Consider the following 14,569-nt stretch of genomic DNA (forward strand, 5'->3'; position numbering starts at 1 on the left):
TTGTCTTTCGTCTCTGTGTTAAACTAAGCTCTCCTGTTTGAGTCTGTCATCTGTTACTTCCTGTTTTACTTTGGTGGTCTTGTTTCTTGTCCTTGTGTCTGGTTTAACTTTCCTTGTCTCGTTATCCCTGATTTGTTCCCACCTGTTTCCACTTGTTTCCTCGCCCCTTATCATCTGCTGTGTGTTTATTATCCGAGCCTCCCCTTGTCCTCTGTCTGCACATAGTCTGACAGGTTCACAGCCACTGCTGCTTCGCTTCAGATCGCCTGTCTGATGGGAGCTCCTCTACATCCCATTTTTCACATCTCTGTGACTACGTTATTTTTTTTTTTAAAATTTTGGATAGCACAGTCATCAGTCCTTCGACCTGGATCATCAAAAAGGAGAGTACAGTTGGAAAACACCAATCTCCATGTTCACCAGTTCATAAAAGAGGCCTGACCCTGGATAACGTTAATAAACACAACCTAAGCTGTAATGTCTAAAGCTAATGACCGTGAAAAATCTCTACGTTTTTTTTACTGGCAAGATCAGCAGCATCAGGTCAGAGTTCAAGTGCCCCAGCCAGCTGTGCTCCCAAAGCTTGAACTGATCAGAAGTTGGTTTTGAACTGATTTCCAGGACAGGTACACATCTTCCCTTTCCGACGAACACCATTAAAGCATTCATACATTTATTCATGCATTTAAAGAGATATGTCAGGATTGATTTAGGAACAGCACAAACAGTTTATGTGCATTTCATTTGTAATTTAATGGGGGTATGTGTACCCTGGCAATGGCTGGGTTATTGTCTTTTATTTATTTTTTATTTTTATTTTTAGTGTTTATAATTTCCTGTTGTTCTGCTGTTACCTTCAGCGGATTTTTGTTTTTTTTAAAAGCTTGGAAAATAAACAGTAAACGTTTTCATTTGGTTTTATTTTGAAAGGTGTGACCGGAAGGGGCGAGGGTCTGTTTTTTTAGTCCAGAGCCGCGGAGCCACCTGTCAGTGAGCTACACGCACAGAGCCAAGCTTTATCGAATCTGTGAGCATGGGGCCAACAGGTGAGTGACGGCGGGGAGTCTGTCGCCTGACCGCGGCGTTTTCAGGTGAAATGAGCGGCTGTCTGCGCGTGCCTCCTCCCGGGTCCTCTCTGAGCTCCAGCTGCGGACTCTGAGGCAGCTAGCAGCAGCTTAGCTAGCCGCTAGCAGCTGAGCTCGGTAATAAAAGCTCAACTGGAGAAGAAAAGGTGTCCATATTTGTTCGAGAGCAGAATAAAGGAGCCGGTAGGCCAGTGTGTCCAGGTGTTCTGCACGTTTCTGTAGCATGTGAGCTAACCGGGCTGCTTATTCATGGAGCTAGCTATGAACTACCTGCCTGTGGGGCAGCATGTTCTTTAACGGGGAAGCGCGATTTTACTCGCAGACACACAACACGGGTTAACTTCCACAGATCAGAGACAAACTCCGCCGGACTTCATTCAAAAATCCGCCAATTTAACGTTAGCGCTGTTCTCTACCACACGTGTAACTTCCTAAAACAAAAGTAAACACCTCTTCTAAACCTTCATCGCCTAATAATGATTCCGGCAAAGCGCTGAATGCCAAACATGACGTATTCCATCATGGGAGGTGTTAAAGCTGATCGCCTTTTATACGTTTTTATTAGGTATTAATTAAATGGTGTGAGAAGCAGACCTGTTGTTATCCCTTTATGTTCTGCTCTCTGACACGCAGCAGACGATGTCTCTCTGCAACTGCAGCGTGAAAAAAGTGAGCCTTTAATCGTTTTTAGCCAGATTTAGTTGGATGATCATTTATATTTCATGGAAAATCTAGGATATTATGTAAATATATAAGGCTATGATTACTGTTATTATTTCAGTATAACTGGCCTTTTATATCAATTTAGAATGGCCCATTCTTCAGTTGGGAGTTTACAAAGGGGAAAACAAATAAATCCACACAACCAACACCATCAGTAATAATAATCTATAATAATGTTGCTTGGCTCTGTTAACAGATACGTGGCACAGATCTGTAGAGTACAGACTGCTTTGTCCTCTTATAGCTTTGATGTTTTCTCACTTTCTGTGCTTTAATCAATATCCGGATCATTGGCATTACTCTTCAGCATCTGGTTTAATGAAGTTCAGCTCTGAAGCAAGCTGGACTTTTTCAGACAATAAGACGGCCATGAAATTAATAGATCCTAATCAATATTCTAAATTTCTATATTGGATTAGATTTACAGCAGTATGGATGCCTCGTCTCCTCCAGCGGCTCCTCCAGCTTCTAAAAGCTGGAGCACTCATCACTGAACGACTTTGTGCAGGAGGAAAAGGGTGCTGTCGGTCCTGCTGTCTGTGACGTCGGCTCACGCTGTAACAGGATAACAGTGATTTGAGTCTGAATTCAGCAGCAGCCCGCCTGGCAGACACTTTAAAACTTGTGTCGTCATTGATGTTGTTCTAATCTTCATATAAAAAGCTGCATCTTAGTTTTTCACCTGTGGGATTGAAAGTGGTGTCGAGGTAGACAGGTAGACAAACCTGTTATAAGCCTGCTGCTCAGCTCCCAGCTCCCAACGGCATGTTCAGCGCTAAAGACACGTACCTTCCTCTTCTCCATCCTCTTCCTCTGCTGTGATGTCCTCACCTGTCTCCTCCTCAGGTGAGGTGGTGTTTGGCAGCCCGGTGCCGGTCTGCCCTGAGAACCGGTTGCGATGGGATCTGAACCCCGAGCAGATCCAGCAGCTCTCCGAGGAGCTCATTGCCAACACCAAGAAGGTGTACGACTGCATCGGAGCCCTTGACCTTGACAACGTCACCTTTGAGAACACGCTGAAGGCGCTCGCCAACGTGGAGGTCGAGTACACCGGTGAGCGCTTCCCTGACCCTGAAGACTGACTTTTTCATAATAATAATAATAAATAATATTGGTAACAGCTTTACTTTATAACACTGTTCAAAGACACAATTACAACCTGCTTCAGAGTTTGGATATTTAAAAAAAAAAACACCACATTAAACACACACACACACACACACACACACACACACACACACACACACACACAGAGTTAGGTCCATAGGTTTCAGTGTCCATGTTGCAAGTACATCAGATTTTAAATCAGATTGTCAGGATGTAACTGAAGTGCCGACTCTCAGCTTTCACGTTTAAAGTTGACGTGATTTAAGAAATAAGTGCTTCAAGTTTTTAAAACATGTTCAGCCCCATCTTCTGTCAGTAAAGGAGATTACATCACTGGGTTGGTTGGTTGTGACTAATTGAGTTTCATTAGTTTATGTTAGCTCATGAGTGAGCCTCTGAAAATAAATGAGAAAAAAGTAAAGATAATTCCTGAATAGCTGGTGCAGATTGTCATCTTTTGTTCTTTAATGTAGCGCTGCACTGAGGCAGAATTACAGGAACAGCGTCCCCGTGCAAAAACGTATTGAGTGATGACGTAATGAGTGAACATGTCAGAACGTTTGAGCTGAGCACGGAGCAAGCGAGAGGCCTGAGAAACTGAAGGTTTCTCCATGTGAGGGTCAAAGTTCAGATTCTGGTCAGAAGTAACTTCCTGTCAGTCAGCTGACTGGACGAGCACCGATATCTGATCAGATATCACTGACAGCTGTTCATCATCATCACCCCGGCAGTGAGCATGGAGGCTTCACACTAACACACCTGCAGCTTCTCTGGACGTTTGGATTCTTTTTGGTCTGAAATGTTTTTGGACTCTTAAAACCTGCAGCAGGAAATGATGATCTGTAGATTTGTTATATCAAGTACTCACGCGGTACTGCCTTTTCTCAGTATTATAACCAGAGAAGGAGCAGAGCTCTGTGATGATGCATGCTCATAACTGTAATCTGTAACTGTAATTTTTTTTAAGCATTTTGTGAACACAGATTCTAGTTTTAGTTTTATGAAGTATAATAACTGTGAGGACGTAGTTACTACGTTCTGCTGGAATTTGAGCTTGATGAAGATGGGCTGTGTTTAATGTACGCTTTCTTTTCCAGATCTAACTTTGTTACACGACATTATAACATAAAACCAAAGAAAAAAAACATTTTTGAAATAAATACAAGTAACATGGTCAGATCGGGGGATTTAGGCAAGTCTGCGGAGGTTTTCCATGCTCCGTGGGTACAGTTGTCCTTCCAGATGTTTCGGTGGTGAGATGGTGACCCTGAATGTAAAGGGATCGAGCGTGCTGCGTGGACCTCGTGGGCTGTTGGGTCTTTGTGAGCGCTCGCTGCAGTGAAGCTCTGTGTCAGCACAGTGGGGCTGTGATGGTAAAGACTCATCAGCAGTTTGCAGAGAAAGCAGCTGAACCAGCTGCTGCAACAATGGAGACTGAGGCTTTGTTCACAGGCAGCTGAAACCCAAAAACACCTCCAGCTCTGCAGGAGGAAGCGCACAAACAGCCATGCACGCCACTGAGGCTGAACACGGGCATCCATTGCGGCCTCCGCGTTTCTGATATCTGAGCAGACGCTCGAACCACTAACAGGATAAAACAAACTGCACCAAAGCCAAAGAGTAAAAGCGTGAGCTAGAAATGAGCTGAATAAGAGTTCCTTTAGGAATAAAAGAATAATTAAAGGTGGAATAAGAAGTAAAATCTCACTTTTACTTCAAATATTTGATCGTTTGGAGTTTGTCTTTGTTCTGCATGAACTCTGAAACAAAACCTCAGACGTCACTGTGGTTCAGTGGAAATGTCCAACATACTAATGTATAAATGACTGTGGTAAGTGCTCCTCGCTGTTAACTGCAGCCTGACAACAGCTGAAGACCAACCTCCATGTTTGATTCACACGTTTGAATCCAGGAAAGCATCTTTTTGTTCTTTTCTTTCAAGCATTGTTTTTCCTATCAATACTCATAAATCTGTCAAAAGTCTGCCTCATACATGGCCCTGCCCTTCCTCTGTCTCTTTGTTTGCCCCTGCCTTCTGCACCCCAGTTCAGAGGAACACATTGGACTTCCCGCAGCATGTGTCTCCCTGTAAGGAGGTGCGAGCAGCGAGCACAGATGCCGACAAACGCCTTTCCGAGTTTGACGTGGAGATGAGCATGAGGGAAGACGTCTACCAGAGGATCGTCGCTCTGGAGGTGAGATGATGTCACTTTGCAGTCAGTTTTCCAGGAGTCAGCCAATCAGGAGGAAGACAGCTTTTAGGGAGAGATTAGGGGAGGGGTATGAAGAGGGAGGTTGCAGAGGTGCTGCAATGGTTTTATTCTGTTACTGAAAAAGAATAAAGCCCATTTTTACACCCTGGAGCTCTGCTGCTCTTTGAACGTCCTGTTGTGTTTGTGTCTGCAGAAGAAGATTGACCCTGAAAGCCTCACCGTGGAGTCCAAGCGGTACATGGAGCGACTGATCAAACTGGGGAAGAGGAATGGCCTCCACCTGCCCAAAGACACACAGGAGGTAGCTCCTTCCTTTTTTCTAACCTTTATTTAAAAGCTCTTGTGTACAATACCTCCTGCTGTGACCTTCAGATTACCGCAGGCCTCAAATCCTCAAGTCTTGCCAAATTAGGGTCCTCGACCCCAAAAGTAGAGCTGAGAGAGAAAAACATCTCCTTACTTACTGCTGAGATGGTCAGGTGACTAATGCACCTGTTGTACTGTGATTAATCAACCTATCAGGCTGCAGCAGGAAGTCTTTTTTTTTTTTTTTTTTCCTTAATTGGTTGCGTGTGTTAAACATGTGACCAACCATCAGTAAAGCCGCCGCACCTGAAGGAGAAGTGTTACAGGCCAGCTTTCACCCACACGCTGCTTCATGTGTAACATGGGTGTGTCTCTGCCACTGTAGAGGTATCCTCGGGTGTCACCCTAACCCAGTAACGAGCAGTGTAATCAGTCTCCTGCATGCAGTTCTGCAGCTGGTGGTCCCGGTTCCTGAGTGTGCTGAGCCAGGATGGACAGGCTAATGCCGGTGCCTTCGCTCATGATTTAAATGCTGAACTGTATGATGACGCACCCATTCAGAGCTGAAATGTGTTTTTAAGTTTAATGTAAGGTCTGACCTGACTTCTCTCTCTGCTGTCACAGGAGATCAAAACCATCAAGAAGAAGCTGAGCAACCTGTGCATCGACTTCAACAAGAACCTAAACGAAGACACCACCAGCCTGTCCTTCACCAGAGATGAGCTGGGTGAGTGGAGCTCCTTCAACATTTTAAAAGCCCTAAAAGCTGCTGTTTGTAGATCGCTGTACAGTCAAAGTGCCACTGAGGCCTGCTGGGTAATTTGCCATCCACCTGACCAATCAGAAAACACTTTGGTTAACCACAGCTCGGTTTTTACTGCAGCAGCTCAGTGGCGGATGATCCTGGTCTCTAAATGTAGGTAGGAAGGAGACCTCTCACCTGCTCTCACTCACGCCTGCCCCAAAAGCGGATATGAGCTATCAAAGTTTACCCAGAATGCACCAGCGCCGGTGGTGTGATGCTCACGCTGCTCAGAGGAAAAGTAGATGTAGCCTCAGTGATCCGGGAGTGGGTGGTGCATTGTTTATTGTCGATGATAGAGAAGCACATTTAATTCATCACATTTAAACAGTCAAACTGTTTCAGGCGGCCTCCCCGAAGACTTCCTGAGCTCTCTGGAGAAGGACGGCGACAAGCTGAAAGTCACGCTGAAGTATCCTCATTACTTCCCCACCATGAAGAAATGCTTTGTCCCAGAAACCCGCCAGAAGCTGGAGGAGGCCTTCAACTCCCGCTGCAAGGAGGTGAGAGCAGAGGACCTCCAGAAAACATTTAAGACAGACTCACAGAGCTGTCCTCCTTAATTTACACACAGGGCGAGCTGTAACTTCAGGCAGAGGAGAAAAATGATTTATTATTTTGTGTATTGGCTTTATTTCCAGTAAACTGAAGGAAAAACAATCATTTATTTTTGCCCTGTCCACAGGAAAACTGTTATTGATTTTGGTTGATGTGTGAGGTCTGCTGAAGTGCAGATGTCAGTCAGGAGTCGGACGAGCTGTGGGGTGGGGGTGAAACTTGGCAATGTCATCCACAAACAGTTTGGTCTTAATGGATCTCGTGCTGGTTTGCAGGAGAACTCGGCGATCCTGAAGGAGCTAGTGGAGCTCCGGGCTCAGAAGTGCGCTCTGCTTGGCTTCACCACGCACGCCGACTTCATCCTGGAGATGAACATGGCCAAGTCTGGGAAGAAGGTGGCCAGCTTCCTGGGTGAGTCCTGAGAGCCCAGCTGCAGCCTCAGAGCTGCTGTTGGTGATGATGGTGGCAATTACCTGCTGGGAGATTTTATTCTTGCTGAAATAAACGAGATGGTGTTGTGAAGTGTAGTTTTCACACCGCGGTGATGTCCGGTTTTTCTCTGTTGTCTCTCAGAGGACCTCGCCCGGAAGCTGAAGCCGCTGGGTGAGGAAGAGCGAGCGGTTATCCTCAAGCTGAAGGAGAAGGAGTGTCAGAAGAGAGGCCTGCCTTTCAACGGGGAGCTGCACGCCTGGGACACGCGCTACTACATGACCCAGGTAAGAAAGAAAGAAAGAAAGAAAGTGTACTTTATTGGTCCCCGTGGGGAAAATCCCTCTCTGCATTTAACCCATTCACTCAGTGAAGCAGTGGGCAGCCATTGGGCGCCCGGGGAGCAGTGTGTAGGGACGGTACCTTGCTCAGGGGTACCTCAGGGTAGCTGTTCAGGGGAATCGAACCCCTGACCTTCCAATCATGGGGCCACCACTCTACCTACTGAGCTATCCCTGCCCCTACAAAGGATGGTAGGTAATGGTGTACTGCAGTCCCACTGATGCTCTGTAAGGAGCTAAAAGACTGACATCCACAGAGCTTTAGACTCACGTTAGGTCTGTCCAAGTTTAACAAGGAAGCAGAGGAACTGAGGCCATTTGATAAGTCGTATTTCTGTTTATCTCCTCCTCTTCCTCTCCTGTCAGGTGGAGGAGACTCAATATGCCGTGGATCAAAACCTGTTGAAGGAGTACTTTCCGATGGAGGTGGTGACTCAGGGTCTGCTGGACATCTACCAGGAGCTGCTGGGTCTGTCCTTCGAGCTGGTGGACGGAGCTGCCACCTGGCATCCTGATGTCACTCTGTACTGCGTGAAGGACCGTGTCACTGGTCAGGTGGTCGGGCAGTTCTACCTGGACCTCTATCCGCGGTATGAAACTTTGCATCCTGGGTAATGAAGTTATCCTGAAACACACGCAGAGATTCATCAGGACAACCAAAACAGGAAATTTTCTTCAGGAGCTGCTCGGCAAATGTTTTAGTGGCACCATGATGCTGGACATTAGACAGAACAGGCTAAATACGCGGCTCCTGGGGTTTGGAGGTCCATGTTCTAGATCAGCCTCAGATATTTTCACGGTAATATGTTTAGAATAAAGAGTCTAAACTAAAGAAGGTACATGTGCGGCTTCTGTGGCACTCTGGTTGGAGTTTTGGGCGCGCTGCAGGTGTGTAGGCTTTGGAGTGTTTGCTGTAAATTCAGGTGTCCTGATTTTGACGGGCAGCGTGAAAACAGAGGGAAGTGGATGGTAGCCAGGTGAAACGGCGAGCTGCTGTTACAGAGAGTTGAGCTGAATTTTAACCCTCTGGGGTCGACGGACGCACGTCCAAATTACACGACTAACTTAAGACAACACAGCAACAAGATCCATTTCTACTTGTGTCTAAAGTGCAGACTTCAAACTACTTACCAGTTTTCAAATTGTGTTGATAGGCCACCTAAAACCTGAGTTATGATAAAAAAATACACGCGGTGGAGTTTTTTCTGAATAAACCATGGTATGTTCTAAGGACAGCGCTAACAAGCACTGTCCGAGTAAAAAAAAAAAGGAAAAATCACCCCTTCCCTATTGGTGTTAAAGTTTACCATGTTGACCAATCAAAAGCATTATATAGCAGCATGTGGCATTTGGTTGTTTAGGATGAGGTGGAAGTTTTAGGTGTGACGCTGGCGAGAGAGAGAGCGAGTTTTGAGATGTGAGAGACTTGTGATGTTTAGCGTGTTTGGAGTCTGTAGTTAGTGTGTTGTCTTGTGTAGTTAGTGTGTAGTGTAGTCGTTGTTTTGTTTTGTTTTGTATGTCCGAACAATGCTGAATGTCACAGTTTCTTCCAAAAAGCCACAAAAGGCAAATTGCAGTGTTAACACTGTCACCAGCTGGAAAACAGGTGATACACCTCATGTTGTCAGACCTGCAGCGTTTAGGCCTGTGGTGTTCTCCTCTGTCTTATAGTGGACAGAAACAAGTTTTTGGAGTGGCACAAATGATTGTTCTGTAAATAGTTTGAAATGGTTATATAAAAAACGCCTTGGCTGCATTTTTAGGTAAATAGCCACATATAACTTTGTTTGCAAAACTTTTAGGTTTTAAAATGTACTATTTCTATTTGCATTTCAAGTTATGAAAAGGATTCGTTAAACATGTTTGTGGTTGTTACAGTAAAAAATCTTTTAAAAAATACTATTTTTCTACTCGGATTTTGTTTTTTTGTTGTTTTTTTTGTCTGAATTTAGATCAATTGTGTTACAGTACAGTACAGACATACAGTATGTCAAAATGAAAAAATAACTATAAATTCAGACATATGAGATTGTGCTGAAGAGAATGATACCAAACAAGGCGAGCTAAATGGTTTTTAAAGGTGAAATGTAGAGGTAAAATAAAAGTAGTCAAAAATGGCCAATTGTATCCTGGACCCCAGAGGGTTAACTTGGCACTGTGCTTCCTGTTCCGTGCAGTGAAGGGAAGTACGGCCACGCCGCCTGCTTCGGCCTGCAGCCAGGCTGTCTGCTGAGTGATGGCACGCGCCAGATGTCGGTGGCTGCAATGGTGGCCAACTTCAGCAAACCGACGGCGGATGCCCCGTCGCTCCTGCAGCACGACGAGGTGGAGACGTACTTCCATGAGTTTGGCCACGTCATGCACCAGCTGTGCGCTCAGGTTAGTTGATGTTCACCTGGGGCCAATAACGATGCCCAGGTTCTCGTGGTTGTGATGAATAGTTTCAGATAAACACTCTTTAATGTGGCACTAAATGATAAAATTATGTCATGGTGAACTTCCTCACTGCAGGCAGACTACGCCATGTTTAGCGGGACTCATGTGGAGCGGGACTTTGTGGAGGCTCCGTCTCAGATGTTGGAGAACTGGGTTTGGGAAAAGGAGCCTCTGCAAAGGATGTCCAAGCACTATAAGACCAGAAACCCGATCCCTGACGAGCTGCTTGACAAACTCATCAAGTCCCGCCTTGCTAACACCGGTACGTATTGCACAGGGCCCTCTGTTACACTGGAGACGGTTTGTCTGGTTAAATCTTGTCATTGGGAATTCAGCAGGGCTTATGTTTTTTTTGAAAATCTGGGACAGTTGGGAGAAGCTTTAATACGCTCACACAGCTTCACTGGACAGATCGGAATCAAATAAAATGAGCTTTGCTGCTAAACTGGGTCTTCTGATAATCACATTTCTACATGACATCACAACAAAAATAATCCAATTCATAATTAACACAGTAAATTATTTTTCAGCCAAAGTTTCAACTCCGCCTCTCCTCAGTCTCTCCAGCAGAGAGCATCATTACGCAAAGCACGGCTTAGTTCCACCAGCTGACAGCTCGCATGTGGAAGCAGGGACGTGCTTTGTGGATGTTTGGCTCATTAAACTTAATAAAGCCATCGAGAGCGCTCCAACTAGTAATGCAGTGTCTTTGTTTCTTTGGCTGAGACGCTCGACCACACGGCCGTAATCACCCTGATGACCTCTGACTCTCTGCAGGTCTCTTTAACTTGAGGCAGATCGTCCTGGCCAAAGTGGATCAGGCTCTGCACACCAGGAAAGGCCTGGACCCCGCAGAGGAGTACGGACGCCTCTGCCAGGATATCCTGGGAATACCTGCCTCACCTGGTATGTACTTCTGATTGGTCGTGGCAGGATGTGACACTAGCACACACGGATCTTTCACCTCCGTTTGTGTTTGTGCTTTTTTTGTGGTCACTTTTGTCTCTGGAGCGTCACTGCATTCCTCTTCTGGATCATTCTTGTCTCTTTATATCCACTGTGCTCTCTTTGGTTCACCTTCCACTATTAAAAACTTTGATATAACGAAACTCTCCATCTTCATTTACAGTCTGTGTAAAAGCAAATGAAGTGAACATGATGAAGACAAGTGTCCAAACTCCACCTTCACTGTTGCCTCTTTCTTCTTCTCTGGCCATTGACCTCTCCTTCCTATCCTGCAGGAACCAACATGCCGGCGACCTTTGGACACCTGGCGGGCGGGTACGATGCTCAGTACTACGGTTACCTGTGGAGCGAGGTGTTCTCCATGGACATGTTCTATGCCCGCTTCAAACAGGAGGGAATAATGAACCCAAAGGTCAGCAGCTCCAACGTTTACATTCAGATAGACAGGCAGGAGGTCAAAGGTCACTCTGCTAAACTACTACAAGATCAGCTTTGAGGTATAAATAAAGTTGAGCGGCTGAACATGTGACAGGAGGTCGTCCTGATTTATAGTTTGTCAATGAACAGCCTTCAAATAATCAATAAAATAACAACAAAATGTTAATGAAACACAAACTCTACACAAAAAAATCAACAGTTTACAAAACACTGCAGAACAGTCTGAAACTGCACAAAGTCAAACCTTCAGATATAGTTATTTTAAATAAATATGGAAGATGATAAAAAGCAGTGTGTCAGAACATCTGTCATTAAAAAAAACGTAAATGTTTATTAAACAAATGAAGTGAAAAGTGTGACATTTAGGGCATTTACAGCAAAATGTATACAAGCAGAAATATTAATAAACAGTGTTAAACTGTGTGATCACATAAAAAACTGATAATCTTGGGATCCTTTAACTTCATGTAGTTCAGAACTACAATTCTCATTTAAAATGTGTTTGGAAAAAAAAAAGTGAAAAACAGCACAGCTCTGTTTGAACAGTCTGTATCTCTGATGGAGCACACCTGTCCAGGTGCACTCGTTACCATGGTGATTAGATAAGCAGAGACTTTAATGATCCCCGCAGAGGAAACGAGGCCTCACAGCAACTGAGTGACTGTGAGGAGGAGGAGGAGGTCTGGAGGCTACGGTGGCCCAAAAGTACCAAAACAGAGACGGAGATGTGTTTTCAGGGCCGCAATGAAAAGCATCAGGATTTATTAATTTCAGTAAAAGAGTAAAAACACTTTCTCAAGTTTTTGTATTAGAAGCTGACGGAGGTTCTCCAGATGTTTTAGCCCCTCTCCTCCTCCATAATTTAGTGTTTTAGTTTCTGGATAAAACAGTTGATCAGCTGATGTTACTGGTCATCCCTGAGCTGAGCCGATTTTCTTTATCCGTGTGACATGAACAGGTGTTGTCACCTGCCAAGTGAGGGTGATGTTTCCAAGTGACAGGATTTACCGTGCGGTGACTCAGAAATGCAGAGCTCACCTCGTATTTGACCATCTTTACTTCTCACAGTCTAAGGAAACTGAGCGAGGATGGTTTCAGGACTTTCCCTGAGGGTCATCTAACTCATTCCTAGTTTCTCTTCTCTGATTGGTCCCCCAGGTGGGTCTTGACTACAGGAAGTTCATCCTGCGGCCCGGCGGCTCAGAGGACGCCTCTGAGATGCTGAGGAAGTTCCTCGGGCGGGAACCCAAACAGGAAGCCTTCCTACTGAGCAAAGGACTAACGTTGGAGCTGGACGCCAGCACACCATGTCCCTGCTGACCAATCACAGCAGCTGGCTCCACCCCCTCCTCGTTCCCAGACATGAAACATATAAAAGTACAGACTGAGATTTTCTAGAAAAAACTGTAAAATGTTCCAACATGGAGAAAAACCTGTGAATAAAACGATTCAAGGTGACTTGTGTTGTGTCTCAATACCTGACTGAGGGTGCTCACAGGAAGTTTCCTTCTGAGTGAGTTTTCTAAAATAAGAGTCTGCTTTTGGACATTTGGTTTCAGAGTCCACATTTTTGCCAAATGACATAAAAGAAAAACGTGGCAGATAAGAACCGATTGGTTAAAGTCGGCGTCTCCATCGCGTTTCTCCGGCGTTGGATGAAGCTTGCATCATCTTAACATGCTGCAGTTCAGCTTCAAACATGGCTGCCGTTTACTGATGAGGACCGAATTATTAGCCCCAGCATTAATTTAGGCAGCAGATTTAGTTTGTCACAGTTTAGCCATTAAATTCATCTAGCTTTAGTTGACTAAACAAAGATTATCGTAAATAAAATCAAAAGATTTTACGCCCTCTTTGTCGGTAACCTCACTGCATGACACAGAGGTTCCTTCTGATTGGATCACTTTAAACTATCCCTGCCTTTCTGCACAACTTAAGTACTTCTGATTGGTCCCCAAAACAGTTTTCCTTAATTTTTGATAAAAGTTTCGACACGTTTCATCACTTTTTTTTGTGATTGAGGTATTTGGTTATCAACATGTTTTTGTCAGGAAAAAAATGATTGTTGACAAAATAAAACGATTAGCCCCCAATGAAAATTCATTCTTAAGTGTTCCGGGGTGCTGTTAAACAGAAGCTTTTCCAAACTTTTTTTTTTTTTTAAATTTTGTCCCCCATCCTTCCCCCTCCTCCGATGCTAATGATCAGCTGTGTGGCCTTTTGGCTGATAACAGCCTGTAGTCGACTCACTAACTCATCTCTGGGGCGATCCCAGCCCATTAATCTTTGGAGAACCTGTCAGGCTCTTCTGACTATTTTCTGGCATGGACCATGGTCTTCACTCCAGCCCACGGTCAGGGTTTTGTGCAGGCTGCTCAGTAACGCTCACTTTGGTCTTCTGGAGCTCATTCTTGGGTTGTTGTGTTGGGAGCAGTGTTGATTAAGTTACTTGAAAAAAGTAATTGGTTACTAATTGCTGATTATTTAAGAAAGTAATCTTGTTACTTATCTGATTACTTATTTTCAAAAGTAATTAGTTTATTACTTAGTTACTTTTTAAAAACATGATACACAACCTCAATACATAATAAAGCAATAGACCTTTCAGCCCAATTCTATTTTCTCTGCATAATCAATCATATAAAACTGAATCAAATGGAAAAAGTCTCTTTAAAACTTGTTTTATTAGTTTTAATCTTTTAACTACCATGCACATTTATGCACATTGCATCAAGCACAAATTAAATTATATGCAGTCTCTGGCTTGAAGAAATTTAATATTTAAACCTATTTTCTGTATATTCCAGCATATAAAATAATTGCACTCAATTTTTCAATTAGATAATAATAATAATAATAATAATAATAATAATAATAATAATAATACATTTTATTTAAATAGTAAGTGCAAGTAAAACACAGCAAAAATAAATAAAATCAAAGATTCAGCAGCACTAAGTCCTATCACTCTTAAATCTATTTTCACCTGTTTAGCAGGAGTGGGGCCGTCAGAGGTTTGCCCGTTGTCTCAGTGGTCATGTCCGTGGGGGGGGGGGATCTGGGGGTTTCTTTGTAAATTTCACATTCCTGTGGCAGCGTGCTAGGTGCTTGCTCAGATTTAAAGTTTTATTTTTATGCTGTAAAAAGAAGTTTTCTTCCCATGCA

General features: G+C 44.1%; 1 protein-coding gene across 1 annotated transcript; it reads left to right on the forward strand.

The window, feature by feature from the left end:
• The first annotated feature begins 929 nt into the window (after positions 1-929).
• Positions 930-12,862, forward strand: thop1 (thimet oligopeptidase 1). Its single transcript, XM_085398358.1, has 14 exons — positions 930-1,046; positions 2,655-2,861; positions 4,962-5,110; positions 5,322-5,429; positions 6,059-6,161; positions 6,582-6,739; positions 7,070-7,205; positions 7,368-7,510; positions 7,931-8,154; positions 9,742-9,943; positions 10,076-10,262; positions 10,778-10,906; positions 11,242-11,378; positions 12,563-12,862. Exons 1-14 carry the CDS (start codon positions 1,034-1,036, stop codon positions 12,722-12,724), a joined length of 2,058 nt encoding a protein of 685 aa, XP_085254484.1. The 5' UTR covers positions 930-1,033; the 3' UTR covers positions 12,725-12,862.
• The last annotated feature ends 1,707 nt before the right edge of the window (positions 12,863-14,569 follow it).

This window comes from Rhamphochromis longiceps, linkage group LG23 (genome assembly GCF_057381845.1).
Source record: "Rhamphochromis longiceps isolate RC_006_pf linkage group LG23, R_longiceps_female_GT1.1, whole genome shotgun sequence".
Taxonomy (NCBI): domain Eukaryota; kingdom Metazoa; phylum Chordata; class Actinopteri; order Cichliformes; family Cichlidae; genus Rhamphochromis; species Rhamphochromis longiceps.